The following is a 25706-nucleotide window of genomic DNA, read 5'->3' as shown; positions in this document are numbered from 1 at the left end:
TTGCGTTAGAAAAGAACTAGGAAAATTAAAGACGGAAAAGTTAATGAATCTTCAATTAGGATACATGTTGAAGTTGAGCCAGAGCCAATAAAAATAATCAGGTTTCTGTGAGTTGGAAGAGAAGTAGGAATGGGATAAGACTATGTAGCTGGGCTATGTAGAGTTTCTTGTTGACCGTGGCATTCCTTTCGAGAATGGCCCCATAATCTAAACAAATGCTGATTATGGTCTTCGGTGGGTGGAGGCCAGGCTTGGCTCCAGGCTTTTGCATATATCCTTGAACCACCCACTTATTTATTTGCTCGATATTTATATAAAGGCACCATTTCTCATATCCTGCGATGAATCGGAATAAAAAGTATTAAAAAAGTGTTGCTTGATGGCGAACGAGATGTTGAGAAATAATTATTTGTTCCTTTCGCTAAGCTCGTGAAGCACCCAGACTTTCAATTTTTCTAAAAACCGCATTGAATGAAGATGATCGAGAATTGCAGTTCTTTTTTTTTTTTTTTTTTTGCCGATTCATGCCTTGTTTGGTGACCGCCTTCTTACAAAAGTGCCTTGTAGACACTGTTTGTGAATTTCAGAAGATCTTCCGCTGCGGGGTTTTCGTCGACGTCAAAATCACCATTTTAAAATTTGCAAACCATTTTCATGCTATATATTTTTTTTTTTTTTTTACAAAGGTATCACCACATTATCAAGGCCCAGAGGCCACTCAAGGATAAGGGTTAAAGAGTGTACAGTAGAAATTGGTCAATATAGTAATCATTAGTAATGAAAATTTGGTAAATTTAATAACTTATATGGAACGGCTCATCAAGAACTTATTTACTTTAGACTTGAACACAACCATATTGTAGTCAGCCGGAAAGCAGGAAAACGGAAGACAATTCCATAGGCGTGCAGTTCTAAGAAAGAAGCTTTGTTCATGGAATCTACGTTTAGGTTTAGGCACAGATAAAGAGTGGGGGAAATTATTGATAGTGTTTACAGCTAGACGAGTGTTTCTTCTGAAAGTTTTGCGAGGGGGGACCATAGATTGAAGCTCAGTTGAACACTTTCCATGAAAATAACGATACATCAGAGACAAACTCGCAACATCTCTTCTGTGAGATAGAGGTTGCAAGGAGGAGAAAAGGACATCTCCTACGAGGCTACGAAGTCTATTTTGAACTCTATCAAGGCAGGACAAGTCCTTTCTAGCAGCTCCTGCCCAGATGTGGCAACAGTATTCCATCCTTGGACGTACCTGGCTCTTATATAGGTAGAGAATAGCATCAGCAGTGAGATATCTACTGGATCGATAGAAAGATCCCACCATTTTTCCAGCGGCCTTGGCAACAGATTTGATATACGTGTTCCATTTAAGATCAGGAGTAATGGTCAAGCCCAGAAGCTTGTCAAAACTTGAGGCCTCCTGAAGACGAGAGCCATTCATTTCAATTGATGACAAATGTGAATTAGAATATTGATGATGTAAAGAGAGAAGCTTGGTTTTAGATGCATTAAAAGTAACCAGCCACTCCTTTCCCCATTGTACTACGTGCTCAAGATCAGAGGAGGGAGAATTAGAGAGAACTTGGTCGTTTACTGTCTTAGATGTGGTACCATAAATGGTAGTGTCGTCAGCATAAATGTCTACAAATGATGTAAGGATATGATTTGGAAGATCATTAATGTAGATCAGACTCACCTATGACACCTTCTTCTAATCTGCAAATGTCCCGGGCTGCATCAGCCGCCTTTTGACCTCGATGAAAAACGAAGAAGAGCAAGTGTTAAAATTCTTGATTTTTACCTCCTGGATATACCATTTCTAAGCTTAAAATGTAATAAAAAAATTAAATTAGACAAATAGATGAAAAACACAGTTTTCTATTACAGGAAAAACTTTATTAAATAAATATTATACATTTTGTTAAAAACAAATAGTCGTTGTAAAAATAGAAATTGTAAAAACACTACGACATTATTCCCCAACCCAATATGTACGCATATATATATATATATATATATATATATATATATATATATATATATATATATATATATATATATATATATATATAACGGGATCTGTGGAAATTCCACAGGGACTCATTCATATGTAATATATTGATGTTTGCACTCTACAGATGTTTAGCGTAAATGGAGACGCTCTCATATTATTGTAGCTCTTTTGTTAAAACTGCAAAAGAGAAAGCAAGACCGCACTCCTTTTTTATCGATCAAGTGTTCACCGATGGACGATAATCGTCCATCGGCCAACACTTGGTCTTGCTTTCTCTCCGGAGTGTTTTTCTGTTGTGTACCGAGGACGTACAAAGTTCCACCTGTCTGTCCTCGAAGCACTTGCCATCATTTCCAGGCCCCCTACTTTGTGCAAGCAGAGAAACCTCCGGCTTCAATTAGAATTATTTGGGTAGTCACAGTTTTTTTTAACCTCCTCTCCGCTCTTACTCCATTCCACTACCAAATATTCTAAAAAATAATAATTTTCAGACTTATACCCTTGAAAAGTTAGTCTGAACGAAAAGCGCTTCGGGTGTATTTTAATGATCTTTTTCTTAATCGACTTATTTATTTTATTGAATTGTACATTTGTTACATGTAACTTCCCCGAATATTTTTCTCACCTCGTTTTCCATCTTATTTTAGTCGATTGAATTTCCGCTATGGTTCACTTCTTTATAATATATATATATATATATATATATATATATATATATATATATATATATATATATATATATATATATATATGCATGTTTCGAGGCCCTATATCTCCTCAGAGTTTTAAAAAACAAGTGTTGACTTGTTAGATACAAATAGCGTCACGTGTTTGCTACTGAGTTTTTAAAGGAGTTTTACACCAAGGAGCTTGTACGCACCATGTAGGAGTCTAAGTGAATCTCCTCGAGTTTTTCTCTTCGTCGACTAATTTTTAGAAAATAAAGTAATAAAGAATTAATAGTAGCATATTTTTAATAAAGAGATAATCTTGGTCTCTCTCCATGTGAAAGAATCTCCCTCCCTAATAAAGCCTATAAAACAGCCAGCATGTTTTCAAGTGTCTCCATGCATGAGTTGTCACCCAAATGTAACAGCTACAAGACGATGCAGGAAACGGCCATATGGAAAAAGCAACGATCAAGAATGGAGACCAGACACACGTATATAAAACAAAGAGATATTTTATTTAATTGAATTAAATTTTGATGATTCACCGACGATAATCCATGAGTGCAGTGAGTTAAAAACGCACACAATACGCGTGTGTATTAAAAAAAACAAACTATGTGCTCCCATGTGTTCCCCTTCGTGTCACTTCCTTTAACGTTGCATCGTTTTAAAGATTTCTTCATGAAAATCTTACATTAAAAACAGAATCAAATATTAACTCTATAAAATATTAAGTTTGAAAATAAAACATAAATTAACAATTTGGCCTTCGGGTCAAGATCAAAGTGTACTATCTGTTCTTCAGATGCTGCATGATGTTTCTTGTTCTCTGTCTGTGGAGGAAAATCCTTCAGGACAGAGACAATTTTTATTTTTGTTCCTTTTCTCCACATTACACATTAAAAAATGACCTTGGTGTCTAACTCTGTCCCATGGGGAGGTATTGTAAATAGGAACAATAAAAATAATATATAAATTTAAAAAGTTTTTTTTATTGCATGGCAGCGTTTAATAGTTAATAAGTTGTATTAAAAGAAAGACACTATAATATATATGATACACTGAACATATTTTGAATTAAATTTTTTATTCATCTTTTGTTTTACGTTTTTTTTCTTATTCTCTTTTTGCTTCCAGAAAAATGTCCTGCTGGTACGAAAGCAATTGTAACCGGGTGTGTGGATTGTCCCGGGGGTACATATTCCGATATGGACCAACGTTATTGCACCAACTGCAAGTCACCCTTAAGCAGTAAGCCCGGATCGAATTCCAGTGGATGTTTAGGTGAGTCAAACACAAACACATATCTTTCATTTTAGTATAAAGTAGCAAGAAAGCCTGACGTTGCTCGGGAACAAATCGGGGATCATTACTATCTACTTTTCACTATACTCATAACATCATATTAACTTTTTTTGTTTGTACTGTTTCCTGTTTATTCGCATTTGGCCCGGAAGAATATAAAATGTTGAAAAACTCTCTTTTAACGTAAAAGCGAACATATGTGTAAGCAAATAAGTTCAGCAATACATACATGCATACACACATATAAAAGCAAAACTATATATATATATACTAGCAAAAGTACCCGTCGTTGACTGGGTTCAAAAACAGCTTACAGAAAATGGACTCTGATTTATGAAAGTATGATAGGTTATGAAAAGGAAGGGTTGTAAAGACATAGCTTCGAATTTGGGGGTAACAAAATCAATACAAAATATGATGAAAGTAAAAATAAAATAGATAAACCCCATAATTTGTTATACCATACCTGTTCACACTAAAACACTTATCACAATATTCTGTGGATCTACATTAAAAAACCTTGTTAAACTTTGTGACATATTTCCATTCTATGGAGGTCAGGTACGAACGAACACCCCATAATTTTATTATACCATATTTCTTCAAACTGAAACAATATGAAAAGTCTTTATTAAAGTTTGTGTCTATTTCCATTCTATGGAGGCCAAGCGTGAACGCAGACCCAACAATTTTATTATACCATACCTATTTAAGTTAAAACATATTTATCAAAGTATTATTATGTATATCTATATCAAAAACCCTTGTAAACGTTTGTTTTAATTTTTTAATTTTTTATTTCCATACTTTGTGGACCAGGCTCGAATACAGACTCCACAATTTTAATGAACCACCGTTCTACCAGATCAAACATACTCATTCCTGTGTCTCGATACATCTTCTATCATTATATGTGATCAGTTTTCTATAATAGTCAACCATATTCGTGACCAGACACACGCACAGACGTCCAGCTTTATATATATATATATATATATATATATATATATATGTGTGTGTGTGTGTGTGTGTGTGTGTGTGTGTGTGGTTAATTTAAACTATATTCTCGCCGCGGTTTACGTTGGTCAATGGTTTGTTCCTTGCTAATGAAGTCAGAGATGTTTTCATGACCTAGCTCGAATCTCCCGACCGACGGTAATCGTGACTCTCTGCCCTGATGATTCCTGAAAGGATGAAATAATAGTGCTGGAGGATATTTAAAAATAATTATATATATATATATATATATATATATATATATATATATATATAATTATTACTATAATTATTCCTATATTAATGTTACCTAAAAACATATATGTACTATATATTGATGGTTTTCCGGTTAAGAATTCAGCTTGCCGTACGGTTATATTAAATAGGTTTAACCTAAAATCTTTAAAAAGGTTACCTTTTTTGTTTTACACGGTTTATATTTACCTGCCCTCCCTACTATAGACCATTTCAATTTGTTTACAGTTTTATTTTTTCTAAGTTCTCTTACCTAATCACCTACGGCAGTTGAGTTTGCCATATTTTTCTTTTTATTATTCTTATTGATTCCATTATTGCTAATGTTATCTTCATTGTTGTTGCTTTCATCTTTGGTTGTCCTGATTTCATTATCCTTAGTTAACTTGAAGGGTGTTAAGTCGTTACGCCATCTATCTTAAAAATGGAACGCTGTGAATGCTAGGTATGTTTTTAGTGCACGCCCGAGCTCCCATCTCTGCCCCCTAGTCAATCTTTCACGAGAAACACCCGGCTAGTTGAAACCACTGTCAATAAGTTTCCCCATCCTTTATCTGTGCCTAAATCAAAACGTAGATTCCATGAACAAAGCTTCTTTCTTAGAACTGCACGCCTGTGGAACTCTCTTCCGTTCGGTTGTTTCCCAGCTGACTACAACTTGGTTGTCTTCAAGTCCAACATAAACAAATTCTTGATGAACCGCCACCTTAAGTAATCTAATTTACCAAATGTCCATTACTAACGATTACTATGATATTATACCATATACTCAATAACCCTTATCCTTCAGTGGCTTCCGGGCTTTGATAAGTGGTGACTCCTATGTAAAAAAAAAAACTTCACATTTATATACAATATTAGCAGTTAAACAATTTTCATTAAGTGAGCATTCATCAAGATTTATACCGTTAAACCTTTCTTTTATTAGATATTGTTCCCAATTTTAGTTAATTTTGCGTTGTTGGAACTTATTATTGTTTTGGTTAAGTTATTTGAACAGTACATGATTAAATATGCAGTAATAACATAATTTTGAAGACTTGTTGGTCGCAATACGAAACAATATTTTAGTGGCTTCCTTTTAAAAGTAATAAATGACTGAGAAAACTTGATATTTGATATATAAATGACTGAGAAAACATGATATTTGAAACTTGGAAAATTATCATATTGCACTATATATATATATATATATATATATATATATATATATATATATATATATATATATATATGACACTTGATCCTTACAGAATAATATCCATAGATCCTAAAACTAGGACACTATGAGAAAAAAGACCCAGCGATTGAATAATAATAATAATAATAATAATAATAATAATAATAATAATAATAATAATGAAGCATCCCCCAACAGAACCGCACGTAGAGCAACCCCAAAAGTTTAAGCCTAACAAGTAAAAATACCACAGGCCGAGGACCAACAAAGAACGAAGTCTACAAACGTGGAAACCGAGAACAATGAAACAGAACAGAGAATGAAGCAAATGAAATAAATAAAATAATACAGCTGATGAACGAAGAAAAAACAAAGCTCCCATCGTTAAAGAACCAAGAGCAGAAGAAATTAAAAACAGAAACAAAGAATGTTAACAAACTCCTCCCACATATCCCAACAAATACAATCACAGACTTAAACAATCTGATTTACGCAGGCACCAAAATGGTAAGTATGAAACTCAAATCAGAAAAGCAACCGGGGACAAGCGGACCGACAAAACCTGGATGGGAAATAAGACTAGAAACCCAAATACATAAAAAAGAAACCAAAATGATCAACAGGAAAAAAGTAATGTGGAGAAAACGGAATATTGGAAATGTAACTGACAGGGAGTGGCTAAACAAGAAACATGAAGAACTGGACCAAAAAATAAAAGCAAAAGAAGCGAGATTGAGACGATATAGATATAAATCTGAACAATGCAAACAAAACAGAACATTTGAAACTAATGAAAGCCAATTCTACCAAAATGTGAATGGAGGAAAAACAAAAACAGAACAACCAAATCCGACAGAAACAAAAGTCTACTGGAGTAAAATATGGGAAGAGAGATGAGATCACAATAGAAATGCCGAGTGGCTGAAAGACATGAAAGAAGAGTTACACCAAATATAAGAAGGAACAGTGAATGAAATCAGCACGGAAACCCTAAAGAAAAGCATAGTAAAAATGGCAAACTGGAGAGCACCAGGGCACGACGGGATACATGCATACTGGTTCAAAAAAATTCACAACCTTACACGAAAGGCTAGCCCAAAACCTGAGAAGATGTATACAGGAAGCAAGCGTATCAGACTGGATGACAAAAGACAAAACCACACTGCTACAGAAGCACACAAAGAAAGGAACCGTCCCTAGCAGCTATAGGCCAATCACGTGCTTACAAACTATGTGGAAGATACTGACAGCACAACTGAGGTAACAAATCTAATATGACCTTCACCTTCACCGAGGTGCACGACTTATATGACCTTCACCTTCACTGAGGTGCACGACTTGACACAAAAAACAACTTCTTAATCAACTGCTAACGCACGCGTCACTGTAACGTCCATTGACAACAACAACAACAACAACCTTCTCACTCGACCTGCTTTTTATACCACTCTCTCAATCCCTCCTCTTGCGCATGCGCCCAGAGATTCCTGAGAATCTTGAGACTTCCGCTTATAAAAACCCAAGTTTTCTTGTCGCGCATGCCTACACAAGGCACAAACACGTGGGCATTTGTTTTGTTGGTAAATACTACACCCCCCCTAATCTGATGATCACATAGAGTGCACTCCGGGGGTGGCCTCTTAGTTTGCTAGCTTCTGCGAAGGGTGCTATTTACAATCTCGGATTCAGGTTCTGGTTCTGGTTCTGGGTGTGGTTCTGGTTTCGGTTCTGATCCTGCCTGATCAGACGAACTACAACTACCACTCTCTTGCTCGGTGACCTCACTTATCAGCAGCTCATCATCTGATGATTCATCGCTCTCTGTAGTTGTGGGATGTACTTCACTAGCTGGGCGAAGATCGCGCACATGGCGTGGGGTTCCATCAACAAGGACCAACTGCTGGCTGACCACTCCAGATATTCGTCCTCACTTGAACTTGGTGGTGCACCGGTTTCCAGGGGGTCTTACCCAAACTGGATCCCCTATCTTGTATTTTTTATGACTCTCCTCGTCGATTGGCTGGACAGTGTCAATGCCCTTTATCCTAACACGGTATGTGTGTATGGCATTGGCCGGTGCTGTTGTTAGTGTCTTCCCATCCTTTGGTGTGATGTTATACCAATACGTGGCCTCCGTAATAGTGTATTGCTTTCTGGCAGCAATTCTCTTGATGCTGCGATGGCTCCTCTCAGCAATGCCATTCCCTGATGGCACATGAGCACATCGCAGTCGTAGTCGGACACCCCACTCATTCAACAACTGCCGAACTTGGTGGCTACAAAAAGAAGTATCGTTGTCCGTCAATATCTCTTCCAGCGCACCTCGCTCAGAAAAGATAGATGACAGTTGGCGGACAACATTCGCTGAGTCCTGCCTGGTCATTTGCCACCACACCGCAAAACTAGTGGGTCCACAGTCGATAAGGATTAGAAAGGGCTTACCACTGTAATGGGTAATATCCATCGCTACTCGTTGCCACACATGCTTAACCTCCAATCGCCCCTTCTGGCATTGCTCAGGTGGAGGATCGATAGACTGGCATGCCTCACAGTGCTTGATTATCTGCCTGACATCTGCCCTTTTCACTGCCGGGTCCACACGCCTCGCAAAATACAGAGTTCTTTTGATACCTGGATGTCCACTCTGCATATGAATTTTTTGTATTTGGCATGAGCTAATCGCACCAACTGTGCAAGATCAAGCAGCGAACTCCACACCTGTCTTCACAGCTTCATACCATTTATGAGGCACACAGGTTAGTTGGTCTGCCCGATTACACTCACCGACAGGTCATACTCCGATACCAGACTCTTCAGGATGTTTAGCCTCCGCCGGATTAACATCTCACTGGCTGCCTTAGTGCGGACTCTCGTTCGTCCCGAAAGAGTGTCGGACACCCAGTGGTAGACGCAGAGAGAATCCGTGTACAAGTACAACTTCTTTGACTGCCATTGCAGTGCCAGATTTAAACCCTTCAGAACAGCATCCAGTTTTGCCAGGTTGATGTGTTGAGACACATTCACGGGTTGCAGCCAGCACGCGTCTTCAATTACGTTTCCACGTTGCTCCAATAACACTCCCAATGCCAAAGAACTAGCGTCAACCCACACATTCACAGTGTCCCCATCGACACACCATTCTCCACAGGCAGGGTCCTCCTTGTCAACTCTCTCTAGGGTTTCCGTCGTCATCAGAGTTAGAAGAGCATCATCAGATATGTTATATTCCTAAATACTTAGGAAATAAAGACAAACGTGAGTTACACCGAGTGGTATGTGTAATGGGGTTTATTTATAATACAGAAACGTAAGGCTGCTCGCCTAAGGTAAATAGAAGTACATAGTAACAAGTATGGGGAAGAAAGTCTGATAATCAACACGTAAGACTATCCGTCTTACTGCGACTGCTTGTCTGCCGCTGTCTGCCGCTGTCTGCCAAACAGTCCAATATATATATACAGTTTGTAACCGGTGTATAGCCAGTTATGTTCCTTCACAACACCTCCCCCTGAAGCTGAAATCTTCCTGATTTTAGCTTAAATACCTCTTCCTTTTAGGGTCAGGGCTTAATCTCCTGGTAACTTTTCTCTTTCTTGCGCTTTTCCTTCTGGTCAGCGTTACCCGGGGTAAAGGTTTCTGTCCAGCCCGTATGGTCGGTTCAGGCGAAATATTCATTGTTTGCGGTACACACGCTGGTTTTGGTATATCAAAAATATCGCACAATGTTTCCATTGGTGTCTCTTCCACATTTGGAGACAGTCTGGGACGTATTTGATTTCTGTGTCTTTTGCAGACAAAACTTAATCCTTGGATGGTATAGACCATGCTCCCAATCCTTTTTTTGATAATACCTTCAACCCACTGATTTCGTCCATTTTGAAAATTTTTGAAATATACATTTTCACCTGGGGAGAAGCACTTGGTATTAAGGTTTTCTTTTTTGAAAACTTTCTTTTTCTCTGGTAGCAGCCTATCGAAGACAGATCTTATCTTTCTTGCAAACATTAGCTCAGCCGGGGAAGAATTGACATTATTATTAGGATTTGGTGTCACCCTGTAAATTGCTAAAAATGTTTGAATACATTGTTCGTCTGTGTCCGTAGTAAGATTTTTCTTAAGTGCCCTTTTAAACGTATCTACAAATTTTTCGGCCAACCCATTCGATCGTGGATGGTACACAGGTGTTTCATATGTAGAATATTTAGTGAGTCACAGAATTCTTTGAATTCATGAGCAGTAAATGCTGTTCCATTATCGCTCACTAAGGTTTTTGGCACTCCAAAACGGCTAAAAATTTCATTAAGCGCACTCACAGTGTTTTTTGCTGTTGGATGTCTAAACTTAAATATTTCTGGCCATTTTGAAAAAGAATCTACAATAATCAAGTAAAAATAACCATTTATAGGTCCCGCATAATCAATATGCAGACGTGACCAGGGTAGGTCCGTCTTTGGCCATGGCGTCGTTTTTACTGGAGGATCTCGAGCTGCTAATTGACATCCTCTGCATGTCTTGACACATTTTTCAACTTCCTTGTCCATACCAGGCCAGTACACATATCCTCTCATAAGGGATTTCATTCTCGAAATGCCCGGATGACCTGTATGAAATTCCTTCAGAATTTTCCTCTGTAACGTTAGTGGAATTACGATCCTCTCACCATACATGAGCACATCTTCACAGATGGAAAAAGGCGTTGTTTGATCTACCTTTTTATTTTTTTTTATCCATCCCAATTGATTTTTCATTTTCTTAATGAAAATGTCATTTACTGCCTCTTTTTTTATTTTTTCGAAAGTTACCGGAAGTTCACGTATCATATTACACATTGAACTTGTACATTCACTTTCGTCTTTAAGCGCAGCAATTACCGTTTCTTCGAAACTTTCGCTTCTTTTAGGGATCAACCGTGATAATGCATCTGCGTGTCCTAACTTTTTTGAGGATACATGTTCCATCTTAAACTGATAGTTTAAGAGGGTTACAGCCCATCGCTGTAATCGATTCGCAGTATGTGTGGGAATGCCTTTCTTTGATCCAAATATGGTAAGTAGGGGTTTATGGTCGGTTTGCAAAATAAAAGATCGTCCATGGAGAAATCGATTGTACTTTGTAATTCCAAATATTATCGACAGCGCCTCTTTTTCAATTTGGCTGTAATTTTTCTCCGCTGCAACCAACGTTCTTGAAGCATGGGCGATAGCTTTTGTCCTACCATCCTCATACTTGTGAAGTAATACAGCGCCAACACCGTAATCACTGGCGTCCGTTGCTAGTATTAGTTCCTTTTCTGGATTGAAATGTGCCAATGCTAAGTCTGACAGTAGACATCTTTTGATATTTTGGAAAGCAGATTCACATTCCTTATTCCAGTTCCATTTAACACCCTTTTTCAGTAACTCGTTAAGAGGAGCTCTTAAATTATGTATGTTAGGGATGTAAATTGCATAGTATTGAACTAATCCCAAAAACGATTTTAATTTTGTCACTGAATCTGGAGCAGGCATCTTTTCAATTGCTTCAGTCCTTTGTGGATCCGGTCTTCGACCCTCTTTGTCGATTATTTGACCTAGATATTTAATTTTTTTCATAAAAAAATCGCATTTTTCTGGGCTCAATTTAAAACCAAATTCCTGTATTCTTTTGAATACTTCTTTTACATGCTTCTTATGATCTTGCAAATTTTCACTTTTAATTAGGATATCGTCAAGGTAGGCCATTGAAAATTCCAACCCTGCCAGCATCGTGTCCATAATTTGCTGGAAAATAGCAGGAGCAACCTTTAATCCAAAAGGAAGCCTCTTTAGCTTAAAAATGCCCTTATGAGTATTTATGCCTAAGTATTTGGAGCATTCATCGCTGATCTTAATTTGCAAGTAAGCATCTGAGAGGTCTATCTTAGAAAAAATTTTTCCTCCGTTAAGCTTAGAGAACAGATCTTCTGCGGACGGAAGGGGATAATTATGGTCCAATAGACAGTCATTTAAACCCGTTGAAAAATCTCCACAGACCCTTATTCTGTTATTTTTTTTCTTTACATACACGGTTGGACTTGCCCAATCTGTGTGGTTAACTTTTTCAATGACTTCCAGTTGTTGAAGTCTATCCAACTCTTTTTCGATTGCGTCCATCGTTGAAAAAGGCACATTCCTTTTAGGTTTGAATACTGGAGTGGCATTTTTCTTTAATTCAAATTTTGCCTCTGTCTTAATACAGAGTCCTAGTCCTTCGGCAAAAACATTGGGAAATTCAGTTTTCAAATCCTTCAGGAAGTCTTCCCTTTGGTTTGCTTTTTCTGCAGTTAAAACGTTACAAAACGAATTTATGGGTTTCTCCCATAAATTAAACAGGACAATCCAATCTACCCCAAACAGGCATGTATTCTTTCCTGGTACGACGTACACTTTGGATTTATGAGTCTGGTTAGCGAATGTCACTTTGCATTTTAATTCTCCCTTGAACTCTAATCTTTTGCCGCACACACTTCTCGCCGTCTTTCTGGTTTTCGTTAATTCAGGTCGACCTATCCTTTTCCATATATCTTCATTTATAATACTAATATCTGCACCGCTATCCAGAAGCAATGTAACCAGATGTCCATTTATCCGAACATCAACATATTTCCGTCTTTCGCAGCTTTTTTCTTTATTCATGCGAAGCGTATTTACATTATCGGTCCCTTGTCTTTTCTTCTGGGCACAGTATGTTCCCTTGTGACCTCTGAGACCACATTCATAACATATTTTGTTCCTAAACCAGCAGGTCTTATTGTTGTGTCTTAAACTACCACAACATTTACACTTTAGCTTTGGGTCTTTGTATCCTTTAAGGATCCTGTGTTCTTGGAACCTGGACTTTCTTGTGGTCCCTTGCCTTTTTACTTGCTGCACCTTAAAAATATTTTTCTCTTCAATGCGAGTGTTGTCTTTCTTTATGTTAATCAGACGTTGACACTCTTCAGTGACTTTTTGCAATGTTATGTTAGGATCCGCCTCCATAATTGTTAGGATCCGTGAACGTATATCTTTGTCCCTTGGTGCTGTGAGACCTTGTACAAAGATTAAACATTTAAATTGGTCTGCGGAAATTTCATTCAATTTAAATGATTCGCATAAACAGTTCACAGTGCAAGCATATTCTAGATAGTCTTCAGCTTCTGCCTTCTGAATGTTCAAACATTTGTATCTAGAGTGAAATAGGCTACCCCTTTTATCAAATATTTTCGACAAGGTACTAATTGTTTCCTCGAACGAAACCTCCTCCGGTTTTTTTGGTAGAATTAGATTTGCATACTTGGTGTTTTCATCAGTACCCAGTTTTTGTAGTAGCAGGGTAACTTTTTCCTCATCGGTCCAGTCTAAACATCTTTTCGTAAAAATTGTTTCGTATCTTCTGTAGTATGCAGGGAAAGTAACACCAGTATCCGGGGAGTAACGAAATTCCGTTAGTGAATTTGAAATACCCTCGGCAGAAAAATTAGTCTTCTTCCCGGTCGACGTTAGAATTAGCTTTTCTAAATTCTTTTGCTGTGTCGACATTTGTCGTTGTAGTATGTTTGTTTGTTCTTGTTGTGCCTCTAAAGTTTTTTGTGTTCTTTCTTGTTGTTGTTGCAGCTGTTGCTGTAGCTGTTGTTGTTGAATTTGTTGTTGTTGTTGTTGTTGTTGTTGCGCTAAAAATTGTTGAGTCATTTTTGTCTGTTCCTGGATGCTAAGGGCTAGAGCCTTAGTTAACTCTGCTAATTGTTCCATGTTAGCTTCTAGTACAAAAATGTCTTTTCGAATTCTACACAATAATTCCAAAGAAAAATCGTAAATTTACGTATATCGTAAATTAGTAGCAATATGCAGACACAACACGTTTCAACAAAGTTCATCCATAGTAATTCAACAGGCTTTGTAAAATAATTCTTTTTTTTTTTTTTTTTTTCAACAACGTAAGTTCATACACAAAATATTTCTTACTTCCCACGACAAATAGTTCCAATTATTTATATAAAGGCAATAACAAACAATTAATTTTCCAAAAAAAAAAATATATGGCTGCCGTTCCCACGTGGCATAAAATGGTACAATAGTCGTTGTATTTATATTTTTTCTTTCGAAACTCGTAATCCTTTAGTGTAGTTTCGAATTCAACTTGCGACCATTTTTTTTTTTTTTTTTACTTGTCAAAATAAATATAAATTCCACTTTACCTTGAACATGTTTCTATAATTTCTTGTGAGTTCTTTACGAAGAAAAATCCGTACTTTTCGCTACTTTAGGTAGGAAAATTTTTTAAATTCATTGACGCACGTGGTCAAAAATCCTTGTGTAGTTTGTTTTTTTCGTAAAACAAAAAATCCTTGCATTGTACACAGTCCTTGGTACGGTAATTTATCTCTGTTAAGAGAAAGAACATCCTTTCATCGCCATTGTTATATTCCTAAATACTTAGGAAATAAAGACAAACGTGAGTTACACCGAGTGGTATGTGTAATGGGGTTTATTTATAATACAGAAACGTAAGGCTGCTCGCCTAAGGTAAATAGAAGTACATAGTAACAAGTATGGGGAAGAAAGTCTGATAATCAACACGTAAGACTATCCGTCTTACTGCGACTGCTTGTCTGCCGCTGTCTGCCGCTGTCTGCCAAACAGTCCAATATATATATACAGTTTGTAACCGGTGTATAGCCAGTTATGTTCCTTCACAACAAGATACATCATCCCAACCTGTAGTTACTAAACTTGCCCTGTGTTTGATGACGCCCACAGCTGCTCGGAGCCAGCCACATGCTGGTAAGTGACCAATAAGTTTCCCACACAAGGAAAAAATAGTCCGCCGCATAATAACATCAGGGATGTTTGGAATCTCACTGCCACGCCTCCATCGTAAGGTACCGTCTTTCCCGCAGACGTCCAATCCTAATACCCGTGCTCCATCCCTCAGACATTCGGGATCCTTGCACTCCAACCGAATTGAGCTAACTTTTCTCTGATGTGCTACGCAGATTGTATATCTTCATTGGCGTACACATCGTCAATATAGGCCGATTTTGCGTCCTCAGTGGTCTTTTCCTGGGACAACACTGCATTTACAATGGTCTTCATGATTTGCGGTGCCACATTCAGCTCAAAGCCAAATCGAGTAAGGCAGTATCTCTGACCCAGGAACCACACTGTCTGGAATGGCCACAATGTCTCATCCAATCGCACCTGCAAATAAGCCTTCGGCAAGTCTACTATAGACACATTGGAGCCCTTCTGACGCCATTCTCTCAGCTTGCTGGCGCACATGGCAGCATCGGCAGTGTACGTCTCAATGTATCTATTGAGTTCACGATAGTCCAGCACCGGACGAACTTTTGATTTGTTATGCTGGACTACCGCCATTAAGGGAATCAGACCCTTGGGTGGTCCCAGCTTGTTGGGGTAGGGGATCAGCCATCCATCCTGGATCCATGCCTCAAGCTCCTTCTTGTATTCATTACGGGCCTCGTCGGGTATCGAGTACTCTGCAATGCTATTCTTGAGTTCGGTTGGCGCCCTTCCTTCTGTCCACTTCCACGATGCAGTCCATACTTTTTGGTGATGGTCGTAGTCCACCTTAAAATCAGGCCGATCAATGTGAACTGCAGCACACACTGGGGTTTCCAAAAACCGCACAGTCCCATCTCTTCCGATAACAACTCCCTCCAGTGCCTTAATAGCATCATATCCCAACAGTACATCGAATCCCAGCAAATCCCCTCGCATCACCAGCACATTAATGTTTGCGGCCACACCAGAGTTTGTGTGGACTTTGACAGTTCCGGCTCCACAGCAAGCTTGCGTATTGCCATCTATTGTGGTTACTTTGATGTTCTACTTTGTCCAGTTTCGACACAATTTGGCACTCATGATGGTGTGTGAGCACCTGGAGTCGAGAAGAGCTGAACAAAGCACTTGGTCCACGTACACATTTATTGTCGGTTGCGTCTCAATTAAATCTTGTCCGGGGAACAGGGCGGCGCTGACGTCCTGCCCCCGATGCATTTCCCGGACAATTTTGGGATAAATGTCCATAACTACCACATTAGAAACAACGCGGGTGCCCCTGCCCCTTGTTAGTACAACTTCTTGCGAAATGGCCTCGCTGGCCGCAGCAGAAACATCTCCCATTGGTCGTGGGTCTCAAATTGGGACTCTTTTCAGCATTAGTCTTGGCTGCCTGCGCCATCATTACAACCGGTTCCCTCAGGTCCTCCTCATCTCTGATAATGGCTCGAGCGCATTCCAAAAAATGTTCCATGGGCGTTACAGATACGCTGGTGGAAGCCCTCAACAGTTGCTTAACATGGATGGGAAGGCCGGCCACAAACGCATACGCCAGTGTTTGCTCTGACACTCCATTTCCAAATAGAATTGCAAGTTTCGTCAGCTCCACAAAGAAGACGTCCATGGTTTCTCCTGGCATGAGCTTCCTAGAGTCAAATGTTTCGTAGGCCGTGCAGGGATCCATGGCAAATGCCTTGTATAAAACACTTTTTATCGAGGTAGCATCAGCCTTCTCCACGGCACTAAGTTGCTGATACACACTCAGGGCGCCATTCTCAGGTGAATCACGGTATGCACCCCCTTTACTTCACAGAGGTTGCAGGTCAGCTCAACCCTTTCGACCTAGTCGATAACAGAAGTGAATTCGTCGAATTCGGGTATCAGTTTAAAATTAAACTTTGCCCCAGCCATAGTTGTCCAAGAAAAAAGATAAAACGAAATCGCCGAAATAGCTTATAACCTTCACCTTCACCGAGGTGCACGACTTATATGACCTTCACCTTCACTGAGGTGTACGACTTGACACAAAAAAACAACTTCTTAATCAACTGCTAACGCACGCGTCACTGTAACGTCCAATGAAAACAACAACCTTCTCACTCGACCTGCCTTTTATACCACTATCTCAATCCCTCCTCTTGCGCATGCGCCCAGAGATTCCTGAGAATCTTGAGACTTCCGCTTATAAAAACCCAAGTTTTCTTGTCGTGCATGCCTATACAAGGCACAAACACGTGGGCGTTTGTTCTGTTGGTAAGTACTACATGTACCACTCCCTGAATAACCGTGGACTCATAGAAACAGAAGCAGAAAGGATGCCAAAAGGAAAAAGAGGAATACATGACCTGTTATATATAGATCAAAAGATCCTAAAAAGGCGGAGAAAGAATTTAGCCATGGCATTGATCGACTACAAAAAAGCGGGCGACAGGATCCCCCAAGCATTGATAATAGAATGCCTAAAAATGTATAAAATACCAAGCAGGATTACTAACGTAATAGAAAATGCAATGAAAACATGGAGACTGGAATTGACAGCTGATGGACAACACATAACAGAAATTAACATACAAAGAGGCATCTTCCAAGAAGACTCGCTATCACCACTACTGTTCATCATAGCCATGATTCCCTTGAACAGTATTCTGAAAAAGTGTCAAGCCGGATACAAGTTCTTTAATACAGAGGAAAAAATGAACCACCTGATGTACATGGACGATCTGAAACTTTTTGCAAGGACCGAAAAGGAGCTAGAGACACTAATCAACACTACCAGGATCTTCAGCCAAGATATCCAAATGGAATTTGGAATGGAAAAGTGCGCACAACTAGTTATAAGAAAGGGAAAACTGAAAACGACAGAAGGCATGGAACTACCCTACCAAACAGAAATGAGGGCACTAGGGAAACAAGACGACTATAAATACTTGAGAATTCTGGAAGCGGACACCATCAGAGCAACAGAAATGAAAGAGAAAATTGGAAAGGAAAACCCCAGGAGAACAAGAAAACTCCTGGAAACTAAATATATAGCAGAAACCTAATAAAAGGTATTAATACCTGGGCAGTATCACTAGTAAGATACTCTGGACCGTTTATAGGGTGGACAAAAGAAGAACTGAGACAACTCGACCAGAAAACCAGGAAACTCATGACCATGCATAATACACTACACCCAGAGGGCGATATTGACAGGCTCTATGTTAAAAGAAATGACGGTGGGAGAGGACTGATCTGTATAGAAGATTGTGTGAATGACACAACAAAAGAACTAGAAAAATACATAATGCAAAACACTGAAAGAATAATTATGGCAATGAGAGACACTGAAAAAGCAAAACAGAAACAGAGAGACAAATGACAAAACGAGAAAATAGAAATGGGAAAAGAAACAACTCCACGGAAGATTCATAAGAATAACAAAAGATGAGAATAACGAAAACACCTGGACATGGATGCGAAAAGGACATATATACCGAGAAACAGAATCTCTAATAACTGCAGAACAAGATAACTCGATACGAACCAACCATATCAAAGCAAGGATCGATAAAACACAAGAAAACAGCAAATGCAGACTCTGTGGACAAAGAGACGAAACGATAAACCATATAGTAAGTGAATGCATCAAACTTGCCCAAAAGGAATACAAAAGCAGGCATGACCAAGTGGGGAGGGTGGTACACTGGGAATTGTGTAAACGACTGCATTTTGAGCGTACAGACAAATGGTACAAGCATAAACCCGCAACAGCACTCGAAAACGAGAACCACAAAATCCTATGGGACATGGACATACAGACGGACAAACCCATCCAAGCAAGAAGACCAGATGTCGTAATAATTAACAAGAAAGAAAAATCCTGTCAAATCATAGACTTTGCAGTCCCAGCTGATCACAGGGTCAGTATGAAAGAAAAGGAGAAACGAAGCAAATACACAGAGCTAGCCAGAGAGTTAAAAGGGATTTTGATGATGAAGAAAATCAAAATAGTACCGATAATAGTAGGAGCACTAGGAACAATTCCGAAAAACTTCGAAAAAAGAATGTCAGAAATTGGAATCAGAGGAATAACTGTAAAAGTTCAACGACTAACGATAATGAAAACGACTGAAATATTTAAGGAAAACCCTTGAATGCGGAGAATAATACAAGACAATATAACGAATAAGCGTTACAGGGAATGAAAAACACCGAAACTGTATATTTACAAGTTCTACACCCCCCATCATGCATCCCCCCCATTGTTTAATCACCGTTCTCCGCCCCACAACAAATGATACCAAAGGACCGAGAAGGGTCAATAAGGACTGAAAGACCGAGGAGTGAGCGCCAACCAGACCTCGGCTGGACAAGTGCAAAGAGAACTGGGACCTTGGGGGGGGGGATGAGTGCCACTCAAATTCCAGTATAAACCAATGGCCACTACCAGCGAGAAATCAATGGTAAGCGGCTGTTGCGATGATGCAAATTCATTTGCAAATGCTATCGAAGGAGGTAGAGAGAGCTGGACGTCTGGGGAGACTTGTTGTCACTCAGCTTCCAGAGAACACCACAGGTTTCCAATCAGATCGTTTGTTGACGTGTAAAAGCTCCATGTGAGCCAATAATAATAAACCCTCAAAATGTATATAATTAATAAAACATGGATATTTTATTAATTATATACATTTTGAGTGTTTTTTTATTAGTAAATAAAAAGGATGTAGTGGGAGATAGGATTGAAGGTGTGTAGAGTGGACCGGGATGGGAGACGGGTAGGAAGGTGAAAGGGTGTTTTAAATCACCACCAATGAATTATTTAAGGGTTTTCCCCTTTGTCCGTTTTCCTTTCTCCCACCCCCCCGTTCCTTTTTTATTTTCTCTTCTTTTCTTCCTTTCCTCTTTTCCTTTTCTTTCCTATTTATTTACAACTCACATTCCCTACGGATTGACCTCATACGCACTAACATGTTGAGAATTTGAGGCAAATATCACACACGTATATATATACCGTTATTTTCAGTCTTTCATTATCTCCATCTCGGCTTTTTAATCCCCCACCCGTTCCTCTTTATTCCTATATCTCAACTCAGACCCTAAGCCACGCCTCTAATCAGTCTTCTTTACATACAACCAAATCTTATTCGTAGTTGCTATTTTTAGCAACATTTGCCGGTACCTCCTGTTATTGACGTCCTGTCACGTGGAAGACCTGATATTTTCATCATAAACTTTGCTTTTGTATAAGTTGTCTGGAGAGTTCGCTATTTACTAAATACTAGCTGACCGAAACATGCTCATGACTGTGTAACAACATATTACTGCTTGTCTAAAAACAAATAAAAAGTATACCTTATCCAACTTGAGCACTTTTGTATTAACCTCGTTTAACTTCATTGGTTACTTTACCTTTGGAAAATAATAGTCTCGGATTAGGATATATATATATATATATATATATATATATATATATATATATATATATATATATATATATATATACGTTTTATTTTTTATTTACCGTATCTCTCTGTTAAGTTACATTATTGTTTCAGCTACTCGGCCGTTTGCTTGAATCAACATGCGCATATGAGCCCGTATAATCGCCTCCTTGGCGGCAGGGGCGTCGATGTGTGTATGTATCTGTGTATAAGCGCACCCATGCCTTACCCAATTTTAGCACCTTAAAGAAAATTTGACTTAAGCGAGAGCAACGCGAGTATCTCTGCATGCAGGCGCACATATGTGCATATATTTGCACGTCAGGACGGTGATGTATGTGTACACGTGACCGTTTCTTTTAAGTATATATGTGTGTACGTGCGCATGTGTGTACCCGTGCCCGCGACCGCTAGTTAACCCTCTCCAAACAATTAACAACAAAATAAAAACTAAAAATAAATAAACCGAATCATAGCCCCACCCCCTCCAAACATAAGCGAACACCCAACAGGTCAAGATATACTTACCAAGAAATCATCTCACCAACGAGACGCATAAAAACTTTAACATTAAGATTCGAATTTTAAAGTAACCTCCTCCTCCCACCCCCACACATTCCCCTTCCCCTCCATGTATCCCTATGCCCTCAGCCACACCAGAAATGAATTTCCCAGACCCTCTCCCACAACTTCCTTAAACCTCAAAACTAGAACATTACCGATATACCAAGTGCCTCCTCCCACCTTCCCCGTTGTTCCCTTCCTCTCTTTCTTCCGCCCTCCTCGCATCCCCCGATCTCATTCACTCTTTCACTCTTTCATCCCAAAATAGAGAACATTTCTGTAAAAGTCTGAGGAAGGTACATACGGCAAAAAAAAGAAAAAAAACGGCCGAGTAGCTGAAACAATAATGTAACGTAACAGAAAGATACGGTAAATAAAAAAATAAAACGCATATTTGCTCTACAACAGTATTGAGCACTTTCTTCAGTTTTTATTAATTACCATTTCCACTAACTAACTAACTATATATATATATATATATATATATATATATATATATATAATAGCAAAAGTACCCGTCGTTGACTGGGTTCAAAAACAGCCTACAGAAAATGAAATATGATAGGTTATGAAAAGGAAAGGTTGTAAATTTGGGTTGAATTTGGGGGTATCAAAACCAAAGCAAAATATGATGAAAGTAAAAATAAATTAGATAAACCCCATGATTTATTATACCATACCTGTTCACACTGAAACACTTATCACAATATTCAGTGGATCTATATTAAAAAACCTTGTTAAACTTTGTGACATATTTCCATTCTATGGAGGTCAGGTGCGAACGAACACCCCATAATTTTATTTTACCATATTTCTTCAAACTGAAACATAATTATCAAAGTATGCTTACGCAGATAGATATGAAAAGTATTTATTACAGTTTGTGTCTATTTCAATTCTATGGAAGCCAGGCGCGAATGAAGACCCAACAATTTTATTATACCATACCTATTTAAGTTAAAACATATTTATCAAAGTATTATTATGTACATCTATATCAAAAGCCCTTGTAAACGTTTTTTTTTTTAATTTTTAATTTTTTTATTTCCATACTTTGTGGACCAGGCTCGAACGCAGACCCCACAATTTTAATGAACCACCGTTCTACCAGATCAAACATACTCATTCCTGTGTCTCGATACATCTTCTATCATTATATGTAATCAGTTTTTTAAAATAGTCAACCATATAAGAGCCTATTCGTGACCAGAGAGAGACACACACACACACACACACACATTCAGTTTTATATTATATATGCGTGTGTGTGTGTGTGTGTGTGTGTGTGTGTTTGTGTGATTATAAAACTCTGATCAGCTGTCTTACTTGGATGTTTAAACCGTCCATCCGGTTTCTGACTTCCGGTTTCAAAAAATTCGTCTGCTTACCTATTTCATGGCCGCCCTGTCTTAAGTCCGATATTAAAAGCCATTGTTGCTATTCTAAGCATACACAAGATCAACACTATTTTTTGCTTTAACTTATTTTAACGCGTTTTCCGTCGCGTTAAAAAATCATTTTAATATAAAGATACAATATATAACTATAATCATATTTATAACCATATTTATTGCTTTTAGTGGCGTTTCTGCAGATTCTGACGATTTTGTTTTCAGGCCTTACTTAAAAATATTTTCTCTTCAAGGAGCGGGGGATAGAAACTTATTTTTAGTAGTGCTTTTAGTAGGTCCTCCTTATTTTAATCAGTGTTTGCAGTAGTGCTCTGGAGGCTTCATGAGTTTTATTTATTGCATTCATCACTTAAAAAATGTTTTCTCAAGACAATAAAAGACAATATAATCTCAAAAACACTTTTTATTTTTAACATTTTTCACCTTACTCTTTAAGAGCGAACGGATAATATTCGATCCTGGCTTGAAACAGCGAAACGGTACTGTATGTGGATGACTATATATATATATATATATATATATATATATATATATATATATATATATATGTATATATATATATATGTATATATATACATATATATATATATATATATATACATATATATATATACATATATATATATATATATATATATATATATATATATATGGGTATAGTGTATGTGTGATTTATTTTTGATCTCACACTTTTCTCAAAGAAGATATTTTGAACATTTGTTCACAAAATAACGGCTGAATGGTGGGAAATTTTGTTTTTCAAAACTAACTGGAATTCATACTTTTATATAAAGCCATCTTGGTTTTTACACGAATATTTGCGTATGTATGTGTATTTGTCCAGCTAGGTTCTAGCCATGTATAAATACCGATGTGGAAACTTGTCGACAGCAATCTTTTTTGTTGACCTATCACTTTCCCACCCACGCTTTGTAATTCGCTTTTCGTCTTCAACATGTCATGCATCTTCACTCGACATATTATCTCCACCCATCCCAATCCATTATAGTAATATAACTACACTGACCCCTTTTATGTCTTCCCCCTGTCTTTACATCCTTCTTTATTCCTTTTTCTTTTCCTTTTCTTTCCTTTCTTCTTTCTTTTCTTTTTCCTTCCTTCCTTCTCTTTTTCTCTTTGACTGCCTTCTCTTTCTTTTTAGTTGTCACTCTCCTTTTCCTTCTTTCGTTCTTTCTGAGTCTAAAATGTCACTTCAATATCACCCCTCCGACTTCTAGCTAGCGAGTTAATATTTTATTTTTTTAAATAAAAAAACATTTTTCTCATTTTTCATTTTCATTTAAGTTGAAGAATAGCGGTTAAACTATATTTCTGTTGCCTGACGAAGAGCCTTTGGTTTTAATAAATCAATCGTTCTGAAACATTAGTATGTTCAGTGTAGCAACTATGTAATATTTGTCTATATAAATAAAAAAAATATTATACTCTGCTCTTTTACTTGAGCACTCTCAAAAACCTCGTTTTATCTTCTGAGTACCTTTAATTTGGTGTATATATATATATATATATATATATATATATATATAATATTTAATTACGTTGATACACCAGTTCTCCTTAGATCACGGAAATTAAGCAACGTTGATACACCAGTTCAATATTATATTGGCTGACAATTGAAAAATTCCAGGTGCTGTATGTGCTGCTGCTTATTTCGGCATTATTTTCAGTTGTCTAGCATTTCTCCTTTCTATTTGACTCCAGCAGTACCGGTTCAAGAGAGGTGCGGTTGGGGATTGCAACTCTTGCTTTACAATTACTCGCGCAACTACCGTTACAGGGGATGTTCATTGCCTCTTAAGACCATATGGTCGATGTATATACAAAAAAGATAATACGAAAAATTAAAAAGATAAAAAAGGCATTACTAAACAGAAGTTTTATTTGTTTTTAACAATGTCTGCCTGAATATATATATATATATATATATATATATATATATATATATATATAACTACTTCATTTACTCACATAAAATTAATATGCGAAAGTATAAATTTATGCGTAAACTTTATGTATTTACTCCAAAAGTGCTCAATACGTAGGTAGAGCTAGTTAGTAAGTTATAAAATATATATGGCGGTTAAGCTACACTGAATATTCCGCGTTTCATCCACTCTAGGACTCTTCAGGCTTATGCGCGAATTTTGTGGTTGTCTGTCGTTTTTATATACGCACCTTCTATTGAGATTTTAGTTAGCCAATTAGCTTTCTAGTATCCACCGCGCCCTTCCTATCAGCGAATGAACATGCACTTACCGGACAAAGGCCTATTTGACCTCTGGTTGACCTGTTCCTTTAAAGTCAAAGGTGTGGTTATGTTGCAATGAATGAGAGAATAATGCACCTAGAGAATTGCTATTTTTTATATCTCTTTTATGTTCATTGAGCATTTTTTCCAATTTACGCTGGTGAAACTTTAAACAAGCAAAAGTAGTAAAATTTATTTCAAATGAACCGCGCCGGACACTTCTTGAATCTGCGCTTATCGCAATTTCAAGCACTATTAAACAACGTGGAGGTTTCTATAACATAGCGCCATTAATAAGTAAACTTTTATTAAAAGAACATTATTTAACTGTAGACACAGGTTAACTTTCTCACACCATTCAAACACCCCCTATAATAATTAACACATAATCACAATCAATAAATTACATAAAAACACTCATTTCATTTATGTTGCAAACTTATATTTGAATTTGAACAGATATATCCTTTTCCCAATAAGAATATTAACTTGCGTTCATAGTTTTAAAATTACATTAACGACTATATGACGTCACTAAAATTTCCTTCTCTTTAACAGCGCCAGCCCTCCCCCTCCTTTTTGAATTTCCAACGTCTTTTTTCCGTTTCTCTAAAATAGAACTGCGTCACACTGTGCACGTGAAACATTTTCAAATATTTTGTACTGGTATTTTTTGTTTCTTAATCTCATTCATCCAGAGGAAGTCTCGAAATAAAGACGAAACGTTGATGAACACATAATACGGTTTGTTCCTTTTTATTTTCTCTATTTTGTCGAAATACTATTTCCATTATTTTCATCATATATATATATATA

General features: G+C 37.7%; 1 protein-coding gene across 1 annotated transcript in view; it reads left to right on the top strand.

Moving 5' to 3' along the window:
• The window catches only part of LOC145266441 (uncharacterized), a 38456-nt gene that overhangs the window by 10404 nt on the left and 2346 nt on the right, over nucleotides 1–25706 (top strand). The window contains exon 5 of the mRNA XM_080122119.1: nucleotides 3823–3969. Coding sequence (XP_079978245.1) covers nucleotides 3823–3969 — 147 coding nt within the window. The remainder of the gene's footprint in view (nucleotides 1–3822; nucleotides 3970–25706) is intronic.

The sequence above is a fragment of the Euprymna scolopes genome, chromosome 41, assembly GCF_053919585.1.
Source record: "Euprymna scolopes isolate OS-2025 chromosome 41, ASM5391958v1, whole genome shotgun sequence".
Classification (NCBI taxonomy): domain Eukaryota; kingdom Metazoa; phylum Mollusca; class Cephalopoda; order Sepiida; family Sepiolidae; genus Euprymna; species Euprymna scolopes.
Note: the sequence above shows the minus strand (reverse complement) of the source record. Positions and strands in the feature narration are given on the sequence as shown.